Source organism: Aspergillus melleus (genome assembly GCF_016097325.1).
Source record: "Aspergillus melleus strain CBS 546.65 chromosome Unknown contig6, whole genome shotgun sequence".
Lineage (NCBI taxonomy): Eukaryota > Fungi > Ascomycota > Eurotiomycetes > Eurotiales > Aspergillaceae > Aspergillus > Aspergillus melleus.
In genome coordinates this window covers 2736826-2754882 of record NW_025763375.1, presented here as the reverse complement: position 1 = coordinate 2754882, position 18057 = coordinate 2736826, and the positions used below count along the sequence as shown (strand labels likewise).

At 50.0% G+C, this 18057-nt stretch overlaps 7 protein-coding genes across 9 annotated transcripts; 1 reads left to right on the top strand and 6 right to left on the bottom strand.

Annotated features, from left to right (window-relative positions):
- Positions 1-1004: 1004 nt before the first annotated feature.
- On the bottom strand, positions 1005-2733 carry LDX57_010705 (putative MFS transporter; the record flags this gene model as incomplete). The annotated part of the gene is made up of 6 exons (XM_046092448.1): positions 1005-1497; positions 1648-2104; positions 2159-2200; positions 2278-2530; positions 2579-2653; positions 2710-2733. 6 exons carry the CDS (start codon positions 2731-2733, stop codon positions 1005-1007), a joined length of 1344 nt encoding a protein of 447 aa, XP_045948426.1.
- A 2360-nt stretch (positions 2734-5093) lies between these two features.
- LDX57_010704 (putative monooxygenase) lies at positions 5094-6874 on the top strand (the record flags this gene model as incomplete). The annotated part of the gene is made up of 8 exons (XM_046092447.1): positions 5094-5096; positions 5152-5280; positions 5336-6009; positions 6061-6116; positions 6187-6235; positions 6299-6488; positions 6558-6661; positions 6757-6874. 8 exons carry the CDS (start codon positions 5094-5096, stop codon positions 6872-6874), a joined length of 1323 nt encoding a protein of 440 aa, XP_045948425.1.
- Positions 6875-7052: 178 nt separating this feature from the next.
- LDX57_010703 lies at positions 7053-9796 on the bottom strand. 3 transcript variants are annotated; one of them, XM_046092444.1, is made up of 10 exons: positions 9569-9796; positions 9449-9512; positions 8587-9391; positions 8498-8531; positions 8336-8447; positions 8261-8281; positions 7872-8206; positions 7646-7820; positions 7271-7574; positions 7053-7205 (listed from the first exon to the last, which is right to left on the bottom strand). In XM_046092444.1, exons 1-10 carry the CDS (start codon positions 9705-9707, stop codon positions 7110-7112), a joined length of 2085 nt encoding a protein of 694 aa, XP_045948422.1. In that variant the 5' UTR covers positions 9708-9796; the 3' UTR covers positions 7053-7109. The 3 variants fall into 3 exon arrangements, with proteins under 3 accessions (XP_045948422.1, XP_045948424.1, XP_045948423.1); XM_046092446.1 differs by having other exon boundaries at positions 8587-9512; XM_046092445.1 differs by having other exon boundaries at positions 7646-8206.
- A 241-nt stretch (positions 9797-10037) lies between these two features.
- On the bottom strand, positions 10038-10775 carry LDX57_010702 (uncharacterized protein; the record flags this gene model as incomplete). Its single annotated transcript, XM_046092443.1, has 1 exon — positions 10038-10775. The coding sequence occupies one exon, from the start codon at positions 10773-10775 to the stop codon at positions 10038-10040; it is 738 nt and encodes a 245-aa protein (XP_045948421.1).
- An 80-nt stretch (positions 10776-10855) lies between these two features.
- LDX57_010701 (uncharacterized protein) lies at positions 10856-11233 on the bottom strand (the record flags this gene model as incomplete). The annotated part of the gene is made up of 1 exon (XM_046092442.1): positions 10856-11233. One exon carries the CDS (start codon positions 11231-11233, stop codon positions 10856-10858), a length of 378 nt encoding a protein of 125 aa, XP_045948420.1.
- A 679-nt stretch (positions 11234-11912) lies between these two features.
- Positions 11913-12334, bottom strand: LDX57_010700 (uncharacterized protein; the record flags this gene model as incomplete). The annotated part of the gene is made up of 2 exons (XM_046092441.1): positions 11913-12168; positions 12228-12334. 2 exons carry the CDS (start codon positions 12332-12334, stop codon positions 11913-11915), a joined length of 363 nt encoding a protein of 120 aa, XP_045948419.1.
- Positions 12335-15556: 3222 nt separating this feature from the next.
- Positions 15557-17914, bottom strand: LDX57_010699 (FHA domain protein; the record flags this gene model as incomplete). Its single annotated transcript, XM_046092440.1, has 5 exons — positions 15557-17237; positions 17289-17340; positions 17391-17523; positions 17620-17825; positions 17899-17914. 5 exons carry the CDS (start codon positions 17912-17914, stop codon positions 15557-15559), a joined length of 2088 nt encoding a protein of 695 aa, XP_045948418.1.
- Positions 17915-18057: the final 143 nt, after the last annotated feature.

The following is an 18057-nucleotide window of genomic DNA, read 5'->3' as shown; positions in this document are numbered from 1 at the left end:
CGTGAATAACACCCGGCAGCCATGCTAGACATAGCAAGCATAGATTGATCAAGATATCAGCACCACATCCACGGTGCAAAAATACAGCCACAGGGGGTATGAAGAACGCGAGAATAATTTCGCAACAGCCACTATGTGCATACCGATTAGCATTATAGATTAAGGGACCGTTATAGGGAAGGGTAGGCACGTACACGCCGTCCGATGGCATGTTTAATAGTACTATACAATTATAGTCTTCTTTATACTGAAACGGATTGTCTGAAAATTGCTCCAAGATATGAATAAGAGAGATTTACATAGATTAAAAGCAATGGGGTCTGCAGACGGTCTCAGATGGTCTCCAGGCCCTTAGGGCTGGCTTCGTACTCGTAAAGCGAGCTTGCGATCTCCACTTTTCCCACTCTCCACCAGGTGGACCGCCAGACACCTTCCTGCTTTAGTTTCATCTTCCTCCTATCACCACTCGGTCCTCCAGTCATGAGCTTCTTGGCTTTCTGCTAGTTTCGTCCAGAATACTGATGCCTGAAAGGTCGGCGCTTTCTCGGCCAAGAAATTCTACTGTCTCCATTGTCCTACCTAGGTCCACGATCCTACTCTTGGTCCCCTCTTGGCTCTTGCTCAACATTGTTACTTGGCTCCTTTCTCGGAGGATTACTTAGATCTTCGCATAAAGAAGCATTCAGGCGTTATTGCGGAGCAGACATTGGCATTTCACTCCAAGCCTACCGAGAGTCCACAGTTCCAGCAAACAATTTAAATGACGTCTAGTCAATCTATTTTGGGTACTGAATTGCCTCTAGATTGGCGGGAGATCTATCACATCACGGTGAAACAGGTCGCCTTGTTCGTATCAAGTGGTACGTCGTACGTCATCTATTGGATCTAGCAACAGGTTCGATGGAGATGTCAATCAACTCCGCAACTATGTACCTCGCAAGTCCACACCACCGTTTCACATAAACATGGTCCACCATACACCCAAAGCCAGACAAATAAATGAACTAGAACAGCTTTCCTGTCCTCTTCCGCAGCCAAGGACCTGCAAAGTAAAGCGGCAAACCCAAAGCAATCACGATCCACTGGATGCCCGCGAACTCATAAAACATGTTATCGATTCCCTCACGCGTCATCCAGGATACCGATCCCTTGGATAATCCAAACGCCACGACGTTCTTACTGGCGTTAACTAAAACCAATGCCTCGCCACTTGTGTATGGATATGAATCCACCACATAGGAGAGCATCACGGAAGGCACAAGTGTCAGGCCCGCGGCTGCCATCGCCTGGCCGACCGCTGGGGCAGCGTAGTGCATATGCCTGGAAATGGTGTATCCGAAAACAATGAGACCGATGGGACTGATGATGAAGGGAACTATCAGGGCGGGGATACGGTGCTCGGGTTTATGAATGCCGTTGTTGCGATTGCGCATCCATTGCGAGAGATGGTCGGTTAACGGGCCGGCGATGGGGAAGACGATCAAAATACCGATGAAGCTGCTGAGGGTGAAGAGACCCAGGGCAGAAGAAGAAAAGAGATATGGGGGCGGGGAAAGCAGCGACGGACAAAGTGTTGATATGGATACGACCCTGCGTTCTTTGTTATATGATGTCGAATCCTAATGTTCAAGCAAGCAAGACACTTACGCTCCGAGGATAACCCCATACATGGCCGATGCCAGCAACACCCCAGGAACCAGTAACATTGGTGCCGGCAGACAGAACTGATACAAGAAGTGTTTCAGGGGTCCCTTCTGACGCGCTTCTTTGGATAGACGAACAATGAAAAGTCTTTTCCAGTAGGCGGCGTAGTCAAAGGAGGGACGTTCGGCGGGGATGCCGGCGGTCTCGATATGGGTATGCTCATCTTTCTTGGGATCAGTCGGCTGCTCCTCCTCATCGCGCTCGTACGTGGTCTCAGGTAACAGGAAGAATGTCGTGGCAAGATTGACGGCGGCAAGAATCAAACAGAGGATGAAGAACCAGCGCCATCCTCGAGCAGCCACAAGATATCCTGCTATCACGGGTCCAATTTGTGATCCACCGGAGAGGAACAGGGCGTAGGTGGCCATTGCACTGGCATAATCCTTTTCGTAAAACAGGTCTTCGATGGGGAACGTTAGGTGAAGTTATTAATATCCGGACGAGAGACACATACCGGCGAGAATACTCGGTCCGATCGACTCGATAGATCCCAACCCTGTAAGACCAAGCTATCAGCCATCTTATCCCGGAGATCGTGACAAAGAACAACTATCTGGCCAAAGTGTAGCTCACCAAAACTCGCAAATACTCTTGCCCCCATCAAACTATCGTAGTCCTTCGCCACAGCAGTCCAAATGATCCCTCCTAGAAACATGGCCATCGAAACCAAAACAACCGGGCGTTTACCAATACATAAAGCCAGCGGCATCCAGAACAAGTTGGACAATCCCATAGCCATAACAGACCAACTGATGAGGTCGGCCAGCTTCTGGTAAGGAACTTGAAGGTCTGCAGCGAGGGATCCGAACCCAGTCGCAATACCAGACTAGATACATTAGAGGATATCCTCCGAACACTCCAGCTCAAGACTTACCGAGTACATATTGCCCATGAAGACGAAAACATTAACAGTCAGGAGTGCAGCATACCGCACCCGGCGCGGGAAGAGCTATTGCAGTCAGTCAGTATCCCTTCTATATTTCTTTCCGGTGAAGGTTCACGTACGCGAGGATCCAGCGTATTCGTCATACTGGCTGAGTCTCGGTCGTGTCTTCACTAAGCCCAACACTTCAGAGGTGACGAGGACAATAAGCGATATAACGCATTTCCCTCTGCTTCGGGACCAACAGCACCCTACCCCAGATTACGAAGCATCTTCCCCAGGAAATGATCATCTGAGTGGGGAAAGACGCCACAGGATCGAGGGAATGAAGCTGTTTGATTCGTATCACGGTATGTGGCCCTCGGACAAGCCGAACGGTTCGGGACCACATGCGGCCCCCCAGTTTAATAAATTGGCTATCCGCACGGACACAGATTGCTCTACTAGTTACAGCTGATAGTTATTACTGTGACATGATTCCAATTGCATGGATTCTTGGAGTTTCGGGGTTGGGTCTAATTGTTGGGTTGGCACAGAGATGGGCAGTCACACATCTGAGATACCATTATCCAATAGCATATTGTTGATTTGGAACATTCTGTGTATACCGTACAAAGAAATCAAAACAGCAAAACATATAAAAAAATGCCTAAAACTGTCAGTGTTCCATAGAGAAGATGACGAATCCGAGCACTCAGCAAGCCGACCAACCCTCTTCCTTGGAAATTTACTTTGGGTGTTCGACGATATATGTAGCAGGTAAGGACAGCTGAAGATGAAAAGAATGTGATTGGTTTTTTGTGTCTTTTGTATGTTTCTGTTTCCGTATGTTAGGGCTTGGGGGGTTAGATTTTATGCCCAGACCGACACTCACTGAGTCATTTAGTTCTGAAGTTGTCTGGGAGAAATGGGTCCTAGATGAAAAGATATCTAGAAATGAAATTGATATAGTCTGACAAAGGGCTGCATGGTATTTTACTCAGACCTTCTATATCTCTTTTTCGTCTCTTCATGTTTCTTTAAAGATGTCACTCATCCTACATCAGTTACATCAACACCCACATACAATATACTAAAAATTAATGTTACATATTGAATGCCAGGCACGGGAATTATGAAATTTCAGTTCGGTCAGTATTCAATTGCCTCGAAAGGACTTATGAAACATTACCTGGTATCTTTATTTTTCTCTTAAAAAAAGAAAAAAAAAAAAAAAAAAAAAAAAAAACGAAAAAGTTCGATCTACGTAACACCGCGCCGGTAGTAACCTGAAGAACAGAAGTACCTCGAGTCAGGATCCTTCAGCTAACTTCAGAACACAGCAGGTTTAATCCCAGTTCCAACCTATCGGTAACATTAACCAAGATCCAAAACAGTAGTACAGGCGCGCTATGCGCCAGAAATCGAGGGCATTGGCTCCGGAGGAATAAATGATGGTGTACTGAAGGCGATGCGTTGAGAGATGGGTTTGTGTACCCTTCGGTCATTTCCTACTTTATTTTTCTTTTTTTCTGCTTTTACCGTTGTCGTACTGGGAAGGAAAGGATATGTTTAATGCAATTAGAGGATAGAGAACTAAATGAACCGATTTCTCGGAGTGTACTTCAGCTACAGAATGTGAGAGTCTGCGGGTTACGGAGGGAATTCAAGAATGCGCATGGATGACTAGGATAATTGATCGCGAGATACTTATAATCAATCTCGGTCTTCTCGAGGGAAATGCTTCCGTGCGAGCATAGTATGGTCTGATCTTGTCTTGGTTGTACATAATTACGCAACTACATGGTATCACTTGCCTATGGATTGTGCAACAGACCAATGTATACGCTCATCTGGAAAAGGAAATGGTACTCATCAATGGAGGCCTTTGAATCTCCTGGCCTAAAATAGGATTACTAATTGCTCAAAATGTAGGATCATGGATGCATTTCGCGCTTAATAACTTCTGCCTCAGAATAAATAGCTAATTTATGCACAGATAAGGCAAGATAGACAAGAATGCATGTCAAATCACAAGTAGCATGAAATTATAAAGACCACATACATGGCAAGTAAATCTCCATAATCCCCAGTTCCAGTCCTCCCACATCTCCACTCAACCCTCCGTACCAACAACCAAGCCTTCCCACTTCCCCGACACCCCAGTCCCCTCTCGTTTCAATGCTTATCCACCCCATCCCACGCGGCAATCGGACCCTGATAAGCTCGAGCCCCAGCGTCCAATTAGAGACCTGTAATACGCTAACCGAAACGCCCATGGAGGATCGACTCGGGTCTCCATCGTGGAAAATCCGGGGCATTCGGCAATCCCGAGAACCTCGGGGCGAAACACCGAGCGAGCAGTAAGCAGCAGCGTGTCAGCATTGCGCAAGTCGCGGCGTTCTCGGAGGGCGATTTAAAGCTATTGCATCAATCTGTCATTTACTTTGTACATTGTCGGATGTAGCTCGAAGTACTGTGCTTTGTGGAAGGTATTACCGAATTGAACATCAGGTAATAAGTCATCATGGTAAGACTCTCTTCCGGATAACAATCCTCCTGGATCAATGGCTTAGGATGAACAGGTTCCTGACGAAGCGCATCTCCGCATAATCGTCGTCGGCGCAGGTCTCAGCGGTCTCGCGACGGCCATCTCCTGCGCTTCCCACGGACACTCGGTGCAGGTCATCGAGCAAGCCAAAGAGCTAGCTGAGGTTTGTCTTATCCGCCAATTCCAACATCCTCTCAGCTAATACTCCGTCCAAACAGGTCGGCGCAGGCCTCCAAATCACCCCCAATGCCTCGCGCCTCTTCCACCACTGGCAACTCCCCAGCAGTATCTGGACCGACGCCGCGGAGCCAACATCCCTCACGGTGCACCGCTACACAGGACAAATCCTGGCACAAGAAAACAACTTCGACCGAAACATCCGCGCCAAATACAACAACGCACCATTCATCGACCTCCACCGCGTCGACCTACAGCAGGCGCTATTCGCCCGCGCCAAAGACCTTGGCGTCACATTCCATCTCGACACACGGGTCGAGCGCATCGACTTCGCCACGTCCACCGTCCACACGCTCTCCCAAGGTAGGCAATTCACCGGAGATCTGATCGTCGCAGCGGACGGGCTGTGGTCGAAATGTCGAGAGTGTTTTGAAGGCCGAAAAGACGACCCGCTTCCGACGGGCGATCTGGCGTATCGGATCGTGTTGAACGCGGAGCAGATTCGTCCCGAGGATGCGGATCTGCGGGCGTGGGTGGAGAATCCGCAGTGTCATTTCTGGGTCGGGCCTGGGGCGCATGTGGTGGCTTACTCGTTGAGAGGGGGGAAGATGTTTAATATTGTGCTGTTGGTGCCGGATAATTTGCCGCCGGGGGTGTCGAGGCAGGCGGGCTCGGTGGATGAGATGAAGGCGTTGTTTGCGGGGTGGGATCCTGTGTATGTTTTCATATCCCTCTCGTGGAATGAGGTGCTAATGAAATTAAACAGGTTGACTCGATTCCTCAACTACGTTGACAACGTCGACAAGTGGAAACTGATGCATCGTGAGATATACCCTCTCCATCCATCGACGACTCTCAGGAACCCCAGCTCTAACAAACAAACCAACAACAGACGGAGAAATGGAATCCTGGGTCAACGACAAATCCAACCTCGTCTTCATGTACGTATACACCGTCTCCTCAAACCCACCTCCCCAACCATCTAACTCAAGACACAAAAATAGCGGCGACGCCTGCCACCCCATGCTCCCCTACCTCGCCCAAGGCGCCAACTCATCTCTCGAAGACGGCGCCGTCCTAGGCGGCCTTCTGGGCCACCTGAAGAGCAAATCTCATCTGCCGCAGGTCTTGCGTTTATACGAAAGTCTACGGAAGTCGAGGGGCGAGGCGATTGTTAAGGAGACGTTTAAACAGGTTCGTTTCTCCCCCTTTTTGTCCTATGAAAAAGAAAACAAAGCTAATGGCTACGATGCGATGCGTCAGAGAAACGACTTCCACATGCCAAACGGCGACGCGCAGAAGAAGCGGGATCAGATCTTTCTGTCTCAGTTGGGGAAGAAGATCCAAGGGGCATTTCCGAGTCGATGGTATGTCCTTTATCTCCCTTACTCTTGTTCAGTTAGCGCGACACTCTCAGTGAGAAAGAGCGCTCTGAAGAAAATGACAAACTGACGCAATGCAGGACCTGTCCCGAAGTGCAGCCATGGTTGTACGGCTACGATGCTATCCAAGAAGTAGAGAACGCGGTGGCGCGGAATCCGGAATTATTTGCAAAGACGAAGAAGACATCGAACTTGTAAGACATATACATCTTGGCTTTTCTATACTTTCCGCGCCAAATTGGCTAATATCGGGTGATAATCCCTAGACGAAACGGAGCGGTGTTTGTGGCGCTTTTTCTGCTTTCAGCTTATACGTATTACAGGTCTAGCTAGATATTGGTAGATAGAGAATCATAGTTCATCATTTCGATAATGTCGTGAAGAGTATAGTGTTTTACAGGGCGCTGGGGAAAGAACATCCTCGTTAGTTGAATTAGTTGTCCAACATAGGCAGCCCGCCCAGATCATCGAACAGCCGAGCGATGCCTTCAAACGAACAATCCGGGAACCCAAATCCGTAAGCCCATTCCTATCCAGAAAGCATATTAGCACCAGCACTTCAGTCAGAAGGGTGATACAAAGAGTAGAACATACCGGGATATCAAACCCTCCCTGGCTAGGAACCGTCTCGGAGGCAAACGTCGCCGTATGACCCTCCATGCTGGGGCCGCTCATGGCCGACGCTGACTGGACGTCGGAAGCTCGGAACTCCCGCAGGTAATGCTTGATGATATCAACGGATTTCCGTGCAACGACGGACTCGTCCATCGCCTCGAGGATCTCCACCGCCATTTCGACGGAGCGCAGTAACGGGATGGTTTCGGCGCACATGCCAAGCTTGGACATGGGAAGGAGGAGCGTTGAGGTGGCGAACATCACGTATGTCACATTGTACCACCTGTCGTTGTTAACAGGGTCATGGTGTTGAGAGGAAGAGGAAGGAAAGAGGTGGGAGGAGGGAGGACATACCAACAACGGAAGAATGTGTGGATACGGTAAATGTCGTAGATGACTTCGATGGTCCGCATGGCTGCATCAAGACACTTGGCGATCGTTTCTTCTAGCTCGGTCGGTGTGTGTCGGAGTTTCCGGGTGAAGTGGCTCAAGAATGGGCGGAACAGTAGCATCTTCACATTGTAGTAACCTTGTCGCCATCAGAACGAACCCTACGCACTTCTCCAACAGGGTGACTCACGGATTCCCAAGACCAATCGCTGTCTTCGTGCCCATTTTGGATCCCGCAGGGTACTCCCGGTTGCTGGCTGTCGCATGATATCTGGCTTGATGCTGTCTGGCAGCTTTGCCATCCATCGGTCCAATTCGGACTCGACTTGGAGCGCTATCTGCAGCTTCTCCTGCAGGGTGATGCGGGAGTGATAGATCTGCACGGAGACCTTTCGGATGATCTGTGCAAACTCCACCATCCATGGAATGATCGCATATTCGGAGTCGTCCCTTTCCGGGAGTGGCCGGTTGTGATATTCATCCATGCCTAGTGTGTCGGGGCGGCCGACAGAAAAGCTCATTTCACTATCCATGCATTAATATGACGTCCAAGGAAAGCTGCGGGTAAGTCGTGCATACATCTCTAACGAAAAAAGCCCCCTGAGTTAGGTTAGTCAATTGTTCAACAGCCTATTAGGACCCGACATCACTCACCACCAGGTTTTTGAAATCCAGCCAGACCGATGGTCTGTCGAGTTTCGAACTTCTCGATTGAATCCGGCTGCCAGGCAGGTACGGATGGCCAGACCCAGGTACATGTAGGCCACTGCAACAAACATAAGCTCGGGCAGGGATCTACGGTCAAAGAACACTCACAGTTCGGATTCAGCTCGTTTTGGCAGATTTTTGCCTATTCCAATCAGCCATGCCATTTCCAGGCTAGCCAGTCAACTGAACTATCTTACCATAAGATATAAACACTGGACCGTGTCTAGGTTGTTTGAAAAATGCAGATAGTTCAGGTACATCTGCGCCTCGCCAAAGAGCTTCCGGCTCCATTCGAACCGCGTCAAGCCGCCGAGTCTCTCCTCGTCCCATACACGCACAAGAGCCCCAAACGAAAGAACACTCAGATACAGAGCGACAAAGCTCGGTTCTGGCTGCTGATCTCGATTCAGCCATAGCTCGTGAGCCCGTAGGTAGAAATCCTCTTTATCTATCAGCGGATGAATAAAATGGATGTTCTCAAAATATCCATTCATGAAAGCATGAGCCTGCTCGAAGTAATAATCCTGCTGGTGTAGCGTCACCTGCTGTGCCGGACCAGCCGTGCACGATGGCGAGAAGCTCGAGTTGTGAAGGGTCGAAATCAACGAGAACTCCTGCCCATTCGGACGAATGTTCCAGCGTTCTTCGGGTAATCTGGGACCACGGGCCTTTTGTAAATGGCCTATGAGCGCTGCGGACGAGGTACTGCCGTGATACTCAATGCCTTTAGTGTGATGATTCAACTCACTGATGCCGTCGTCAAGGGCATCTCCGGCTTCGTCTGGATTTTCGTAGGCCAGCGGCTCTTCTTCTCGCGGCGTTGATGGATTCGGGGGCATGGAACATGGCGTCGCATCTATACTGGCCTGAGGGATCGGTCGGTCGGCAGACTCCGACACGGCTTTGTGCGACTGGGAAGATAGCTGCGACGCAATCTCCGACTCGACCAGATGGAGTTTCGCAGTGAGCTCGTTGACCTTCTTCTCCAGGTCCTGAACGTAGCTAGGATGTACCCTGTGTCAGGAACGAGATTAAGCGCTCGGGTTGTTTCAAACTTACCTCGCCGACCGATTGCTTTCTCTCTCGCGATAGGTGCCCTGGTAAACACAATTGATTTGGCTCTCTGCCAGGAACATCAGACCCGCGAATCCAAGACTCAGCTCAATCCGACCCACTCACTCTTACAGTGCGAGCACGGGTAGAGCTCGTCGCATTTGTATTTCTTTAATCTACACCGGTCGCAAGCTTGCGCAGCCCGCGGCCGCTTGGCCCGGGGTGTAACCGGGTCATCCGCTGCGGTACGAGTCTGGCGGTGCATTATCCATCGACAGCTGCAAGACTCATCAGGGAGATTTGAAGCAGAAAATTAGATCAGATGTCCGTGGATTGAAGCGTAGAGATAGATCGATGTAAGGGCAGAAAGAGCAGGGCAGGAGGAAATGCGCCGGAATTGCCGAACTGCCGTCGTTCCCTGCCGTTGCTCGTCACGTGGCTGGACCCCCGCGGATCGATCGCCCCACGGGGTTTTCCTCCTTGCCTTGTTCAGTGGATTGCTTTAGTTAATTTAATTTACTTAGTGCCTCTTTGGATTCTCATTGATGCGTCATTTCCATAAATTCATGCAATTATCTCGGATCAAGTCTACTAATCACGAATCCAGGTCCATATCCACCCCCAACTCCGCCGTGACCGCTCTCACGCGCGTCAAATCCCATTCCTGCTGCTTCTCCGGCAAGACGACGCCCTCGAACGGCGTGCCCAACCGATGAACCAGCGATTCGATACCATTGCCATCCGCAAACGACCAGACACGCACATACCGACTATCGAAATGTAACGAGAACCCTTTCCCGGCGGGAATCACAATCGTCTCGCCCTCGCGCAGCACCTTAGTCTCCACCGACTCCTTCAACGACACGACCAACGTCCCCTCCACCACACACAGACAATGGTCCACGCTCGCGAAAGTCATATAGTCCGAGAACAGCGCGTTATGGGTCGGGTAGCGATTGGACGATTCGATGCTCGAGATCGCGCAGACCCCGTCGCTCTGCGCCGTCGTGATGAAGGGTCGAGACATCACGCCGCCGAGCATCCACCGGGGGCCGGTGTTGGCGCGTAGAAAGAACGGCTGCTGCGAGGAACTAGGCAGTTTCTCATCGTCGGCGGTCCACTCGCTCACCTCCGGCGGCTGGTAGTCCGGTTGGAAGACGACGTCGAATTTCTCCTTGGCTGCCATCACCTTGGGGATGAGCAGGGCTTTCAGGTCGCGGTTGTCGCTCTCCGGAACAAGGATCCCCTCGTAAGGCTCTGAGACGTGGCGGAAGAAATCCACCCAATCGCCGGGGGTGATTAGGCCGTAGAGCTCTGTATGCGGTCCTATCATTTCGGGGTTATGAATCACTTTCTAAATCACCACGCCCTCGTTAGCTTCACCCTGCTATACCCTAGCCCTTGCTTGGACTCCTAAAACGACGAGGAACTACTCACCGGCGGCACGTAAGCAAAATCCCCCGGACCCATAATCCGACACTTATCCCCATTCCACAACTTCAGGAACCCTTTCGTGACCAGAAACACATCGTGCGCATGGTTATGATAATGAAAGCCCGGCGCGTCAGAGAGAACAGCACCACTCTGAAAAACAGCCATCAACCCATTCGTCTGTTTCGCAGACGCCAAGATCCGAAAGACGCCCTTACTTCCGGGGATAGTGATGCGCTCGCCCTCCAATTGAGGGATCGCATACTGGATCCTCTTGTCGGGGGGCTGCTCGCTCCAAGGTAAAGTCATAGCGGAGGGCTTGGGTTGTGGTCGTAGTTGTGTCATCATTGAGAGGTTCATAATGACAGGACTCGGATAGCAGGTTGTCCCAGTAATATAGTCTTGATTTTATGGAACCCCGCGAGCAAAATCGAGGCACAACGCGTGGATGTAGATCGCCAGAGTCGCATTCGTCACTCGGCAGAGGAAGTGGAGCCTTTGTGGTTCCTCATTGCCGACCTCGGAAGTACCGCCAGACGAGGGGCTCGGGTTATCCGGTCGTCAGGTTTACTTTACCCCGGATTGTTCACGGGGGAATGGAGTCGAGTGACATCAGCACTGGGGCTAGTACTGGCTAGCGCTTCTTGGTGGTAAAATACTAAACACAAAAAGAATATGTTTTTGTTGCCCCTCATGGTCATCAGAGGTAGCAGACATTGGAAGTAGCTGTGTGAATTGCGTTCAAGATGAGACCGCCACAAGAAAATAAAGAGAATAAATCAACAGAAAGGCAACATACAGCAGTAAAGACCTCCAAACAGACTGCAATCAGCAAAAAAAGATACAAAAAGGGTACGCTGCAATGTAGCCCTTATAAATGGATAGCGTATCCACTCCTCTGCGCCAAACCGACCAAACCAAAACGTCAAAGTACAATATATAACAATCAATGCCCTTCTCCCTCATAGGAGAAGCAGTGCCCACGCTTTTTTTCGCCTCACAGATTGAATGAACCGTCCCCATTTCCCCCTAGGATTCTCTACGAATCGCGAGATTTGGCATTGGTCCCGATTCGTCCGCCGCCGGGACCGTCGTTACCATCCCCGAACCGTCTCCATGGCTGATTTCTCATATCTTGTCTGGCGGTCAATGAGGTCGAGGAACTTCTGCTCAGCGATACAGGAGAGTTCGGGGTCGATGAATCAGGGGTCTGGGCCGAGGCAGCGGCTGGGTTGCAATGCGCGCAGATAAAAATGTTGAAGCCACGGCCACTGCAACTAGTACAAATGGACCCCCTACATTCATCATGTTAGTTTAGTGTCCAAAGCTGTCGTGTTAGAGTAGGGAAGCATACCTCGGTGCATTGCCTGCACAATGGCGGCACGTCAGAACCGTTCTTCCGCCAATGCAGGAGGTATGTTCGGGGTCAAGGCGAAGGGTGGAGACTGCCTGATGGGCCATGGTGGAACGAATAAGATTGGGGTTTGACGGTGTCAAAGATAAATGTGTAAGATAATCAGAATATATATGGATAAGACAACCGATTCAGTTTGACATAGGCTTTGTCAAAGATAGGTTCTTCTTGATAGGAGTTATATTAGCTGTTCTTATAGAGCGAGGGGCTCCCGTTCTTATCAATCATGCGTGAGACGCGGCAAAGCAAAAGAAACAAATGACAGAAACTAATTTTTTTTTCTTTTTTTTTTTTTTCTTTTTGTAAAAAAAAATGCATCGAAGAACAGAAGAACAAAATAAAAAGCAAATATTCGAGAGACAAGGCGCGACAGACGCAGGGAAAAAAGCAATGGATTGGGAAATAGAGATGAAAACCGCGCAATAAGATCAAAGAAAATAACGGGAAATGGAAATAGAGAACTGCACCTATACCAGGCCTGCCCCTGCTCAGACGAACGAAATTCTCCCCGTAGAGAGCCGTAAGACGATGTTGTCAGAGATTGTGCAACCAGGACTCGAATCAAGGATCACCGACTCGAACTTCGCATCGGTAGTGCCGATGGGCTCCAGCTATCACGCAGATAGGCGTTCAAGAAGCCCGGCATGTCATTGATCGGGATGATCAGAACCGTTGATTGTTGGTCACATCGAGCTACGCCAATGATGAGGTTTATGCGGTTTGCAGGAGACACTCTGGGGATCAATAAGATGCAATGCCTGTCAGTCATAAAACAATAGAGATCCCGTAATAGTGGGAACCTGAAGGCATCTGCAATTCATTGAGCTGGCTTTAACCTGTGCTCGTTGTTCCGAGTGTTGTAAACAGGACCAAGCCCAGCTGCGAGGGTCGCCTATGGCGCGTCGAGTTGTATTAGATTTGAGTCTAGTTAGCAGAAGGTACAGCTGGAATTAGTAATGAAACATTCAGTGCGGCACCCCAAAAACAGAGGGGACTATTGCGAGTCAACGTGTCCATGAAACGGAAAATATAGCGGCAACGCATGGCAGCCACCAAGAGTCGTGTTACTCGAGCTACGAACAATCGGGACGATCAGCAAAGAATCGCAGGTCTCCAGACCGCCATCATAACTCGGAATGACCGTCTTTGAGCCTTCGATTGACAGTCGGCCGCGGATAGGTGCAGGAAAATAATGCGAGCATGATATCATTCCTCGGTCTTGAGTATAGATCGCACAGGTTGCATTTCCATTCGCGACGGCAGGGTGACACTGAGGAAGAACGCATAAAGTAGCATTGCTTAGGTACTGGAAGCACATGCATTCGCGCTGGGCACAATCCAGCTTGCCGCGTTAAGAGCAAGTTGGAGGATTTCCATCCTGCACGAGGCTGCCTTCTGGCCAACGAACGGAGCCACCAAGTTAGCGACGCGGTATTCACCCCTGACGGTGGGTCTACACAAGGCCCTCTCGGTCTCTCAACGGCCGAAAGGCTGTCAGTTTTCGGATTCACTTGCCTTAAGTCCCAGCGGTGATTTCTTTTTCAACACTCGCTCCTGTCATCCAACCGCATTTGCGCCGCGATTTCCGACCATGCCATGGCGGAAGGATTCACGCTACTGCAGCGCTGCAGATAGTGCGACTGGATTTACAGTTAGGCTGGGCAATTAAGATCAATTGAGATAAAGTTCGATTTTTCGGTATTATTGCACCTAAAATGCCAAAGAATGTTTCATCCGACATGCGACCCCAATACCGGATAGTCGGAGCAAGCAATGAATGGTCAGTCTCCGGGTCAGCAAGGGGACAATTATCACACATGTTGGTCTCGTGGTAGCTTCCGACACAGCACCATGCATGTCTCGCACTGTATGATGAATGGTGTTGACTGCCTGTCATGCAGGTATCCGTTTAGCTAAGGGTGCCATGAAATTATTGCCATCGCATGCGCAGCACGGTGATTGCTCCGCAAATAGACCAGAGATCTCGTGTCAACTTGCTATTTTTTCATCGAATGGGTTTTCTCGAAGCCCGACCAATCAGATATTTGACGCGCTCTGCTGGAGTGAGTTGACTCTGCAGATTGGTCACATGTTATATGAATCCCTGGGTTTAATACCAAACAGGACCATCCAAAGTGTCAGTTCGGAATACTTGTACGATGCTCTCGGTGACAGACACGGCCGATTGGGAGGTCATTGGCAGGCACCATTTTGGCCCAAGGGGGGAGGCGAGCGGGCTAGATTATTATGGTCGTAGTTCATAAATCCAAGAATGCATTAAGGAAGAAAGCACGTCCGAAGGCGACGTTGGGGAGAATTTCCTTTTTCTCCTGAACGGATTTAGAGGAAAGAGCAACGAAGCAGGGAAGGGGGGTTGGAAAAAAAAAAAGCCGAAAGGTTACAGCCGCCCATGTGGTGATTCCTAGATGACTTGCTGCTGCTTCGAAGCCAAAATGAGCGATTCAGACGCCGCATCAGCGCTTCAGCTGGCATCAAGAAGATGGCTTGCTGACTACTGGCCATCGCACAATTAACCATGAACAGGCTGAGCAGACAGAAATTCCCGCTTATTCGAGGCTAAGCGACCTGCAAGTAACCGAGCGAAATCACGCGCTGAACTGGGATCTGGGTTTGGGCAAATGTGGCGATTAGGTGGCAGTGGCCTCAAGCTGTCCGAATCCGAATCCATCATAGAATGAGACATGAATGATGTCGACACTTTAACGTGCAGTCATGAAAGTATTCTGATTCGTAGTGGTGGAGTCACGACGCTTACTCTCTCATAGTCCGGCATACTGAGGTTGCACAAGGGGGGGAAGAGAAGAGGGAAAAAGAGAAGAATCACCGCCGAAGTTGGAGAGCACAAGACACTTCACGGGTCAGCTGACTCCCTTCTTCATTTGGCTAGCAATCAAGATCAAAGTTAATTGGGGAGTCCGCATGGACTGCAATGATAATTCCCTTAAAATGGTACTATTACCTGCCTAAACACAATTCCAGTACATTAAAGAAACGCGTGTCCTGTTGTCTTCATCGCCACGCCCAGTCTCGGTCAAGCGATCCTAAAATTAAAGACGGGAAGGAAACAAAATGAAAGGGGAGAATGTGAGATAAACCTAGCCAGTAAAAAAAAGTTCAACAAAAGAAATCATTCCGGTGCATAAGCCATGGTTCGTTTAATAGATCGTAAGGGTAAAGGCCATAGGAGACATTGTCAATTCCACCTTTACAGAGAGATTGAGAGCAAGGGGCACATTCTTGTGACCCGCCTAAATGAAGTAATCAGAGGGGAGGGAAGCCAACAAAGCGACGGTACCAACAGCCCCTATCATCGCACTAACCACTGCGGTAGCCGCATGGCTTCTAATCTTCGACGCCTCGGATGTCTTCGGCCGCTTGGATGGTCGCTCATTCTGTGGCTCAGGAGAGACCAGGTCATCGATCGAAGGTGCCGACTTGGTCGCATCTATGGTAGTGAGTTGCGTGTAAGTCTCTCCCATGCCGCTTGGGTCAAGCTGTGGCTGGGCATCGGGAAGAGAGGATTCTTCAAGTCCAATCCCGGCATTCTGGTCCTCCTGCGAAGCGTTGTAATCGAAAGTGGGTGTGTCGTGAAGCAGTGGTGGTGGGAAATCCATTGGACTGTTTTCCTCCATGTCCGCTACCTTTCGCTTTCGGGGAGGCTTTTGTGGGGGGATTTGAGGTAACGAAACGATGTCGGATATTCTCAGGCGGCTGTCTGGTCTGGGGTGAGTGTTTCGTTCGCCGCTGTAGTCTTCTGAGATTCCTCCGTTTCCAGTGGTATCTGTTGCCGCGGCATTTGTATCTAGCTCAGGTCTAGGGCCTAGTTCACCGGCAGCTACCGTTGGTACGTTCAGCTGGCGGGCAAAAGGCCCATCACTGTAATAGGAACCGGGCCTGTAGATCTCATTGAGGGGCAAATCATTGAGTCTCAGCTCATTCCTTGGCTGGGCATATTGATAGTTGACAGGGAGGCTGCCACGCGATGGCCATCCGGGGAATCCTCCGCCAAAGCTGTTGGAATGGAATCCGGTGAGTGAGTGATCAAAGATTTTGCCATATGGCTGCAGATGGAGATGGGTATTCGCATACAGTTGATGACTAGACGACCAAGCGGAAGGATTCGGTTTGGGGGCCACCTCGGGCTCTAAGACAGGTTCTAAGACAGTTTGTGGGTTCGAGCTCATGGCATCCCCGCGGATTTCAGGCAGCTCAGCGGTGCCGTCTCCATGAGGACGGTTTCGCAGCAGATCGCCGGCGCCATCCGCTTTTTGGCCCGGGGCATGTTCCCCTTGACCGTTCGAATGGCATATCGCATTCTCTGTCTTACCACTAGGGTCATCGGCTTGTGATAGCTTTCGACTCTCTGGGAATGATGGGATCTGCACGGTCACGGAGTAACCATCTGCATCTGACAGTTCAATATCGGATTCAAAGGACGAGTCAGACATTGACTCTTCGTCTGATTCAGACTCCTCATCGTCCGACTGAGAGGCCAAATCGCCTTCAGAGTAATCCAGCATGGAATCAGGCTCGGAGTTACTGCTCTCACCCAGCTGATCTCGGGTTTCACCATCTGCATCTGCAATGGCGCCCTCATTCGAGGAAGGTGTCATTCTGGGGGTCGCAAGGGGTTGTTCGTTATGCTCATTATCGACCTCAATAGGCGTCTGCTTCGAGCCATCACGAATTTCGCCATCGATGTCCTTAAGAGGGGTGGTTTTCGGAGAGGAGACTTCAACAACCGATCCATCATCTGAACCTTCCTCAGACCCAGAGCTACTCTCCACCGTGGATACCACTGGCGCCGGTTTGTCGATGACTTGAACATCATCGTCGTCGTCGTCGTCATCATCATCATCAGGTACACAAAACGTGTTGGTGGCTACTTTAGGTCTATCGGCGTTGCTAGTTGATGCAGGTTTGTTTTCCCTTTTGATCCAGTTAGTATATCAAAGCCAAGAAACGGATTGGCTGACATACTCAAAACCAAACCATTGACATTCACAGCGAACTGACAAGGGAGGATAGGTGTCTACAAAAATCAGCATACTGATCAAGATCTAAAGTCGGGAATTCACTTACCATGGCCACGAGTAACCTCGGTGCCAAAAACCACTTGATCGCCCGTTTTAATCGGGACTTCCTGGTCGACGGACAGTTTCTTGCCATTTAGGCGGGTGCCGTGCATAGATCCACCATCGGAGATGTAGACAACCTAAAAAGTAGTCATGTCGAGTTAGCCGGGAAGGATCCAGACCCTCGTTGCCGCTAATAGAGATATAGATCTCTCAAACACGTGTTGGCATCGTACCTTCTTGTCCAAGCATGCCCGGATGTTCGCATGATTTCTTGACATGACCCGCGAGTCAAAAAGGCCATTCTTGTGGGTGGGAGCGAGATTCTTTGCCTCACGCTTGGAAGCACGACCGATTTCGACATGATCCGAGTCGGATGTAAAGGTCAAAGAACGGTATGGGATGGGATCAGACAGGCTGAGAGGGTGAAGGGTCACCACCGCTATAACACAAATGAACTGAGTCAGAGAAGATACGTCGAGCACAGAGCGTCAGAGAACAGGAGCGTCACTTACCCCGTTTTCCATCCATACCGATGTAATTAAAGGCGAAACGATAAGGATACCCAAGGTGGTTCCAGGAGAGAGCTTCTTTCGACGGAGGGGGATCGAAATCTGTACGTGATAGGTATATGAGTGACCCGATCCGGACTTTGCATGCAGAGGCGGCTAGCG

Coding starts and splice junctions, on each gene's coding strand:
- LDX57_010703 (XM_046092444.1), bottom strand. CDS start 9,707: ATGCACCGCCAGACTCGTACCGCAGCGGATGACCCGGTTACACCCCGG. Junction 9,392..9,448: donor GAAAGCAATCGGTCGGCGAG/GTAAGTTTGAAA, acceptor GGTACATCCTAG/CTACGTTCAGGACCTGGAGA. Junction 8,448..8,497: donor AAACGAGCTGAATCCGAACT/GTGAGTGTTCTT, acceptor TGTTTGTTGCAG/TGGCCTACATGTACCTGGGT.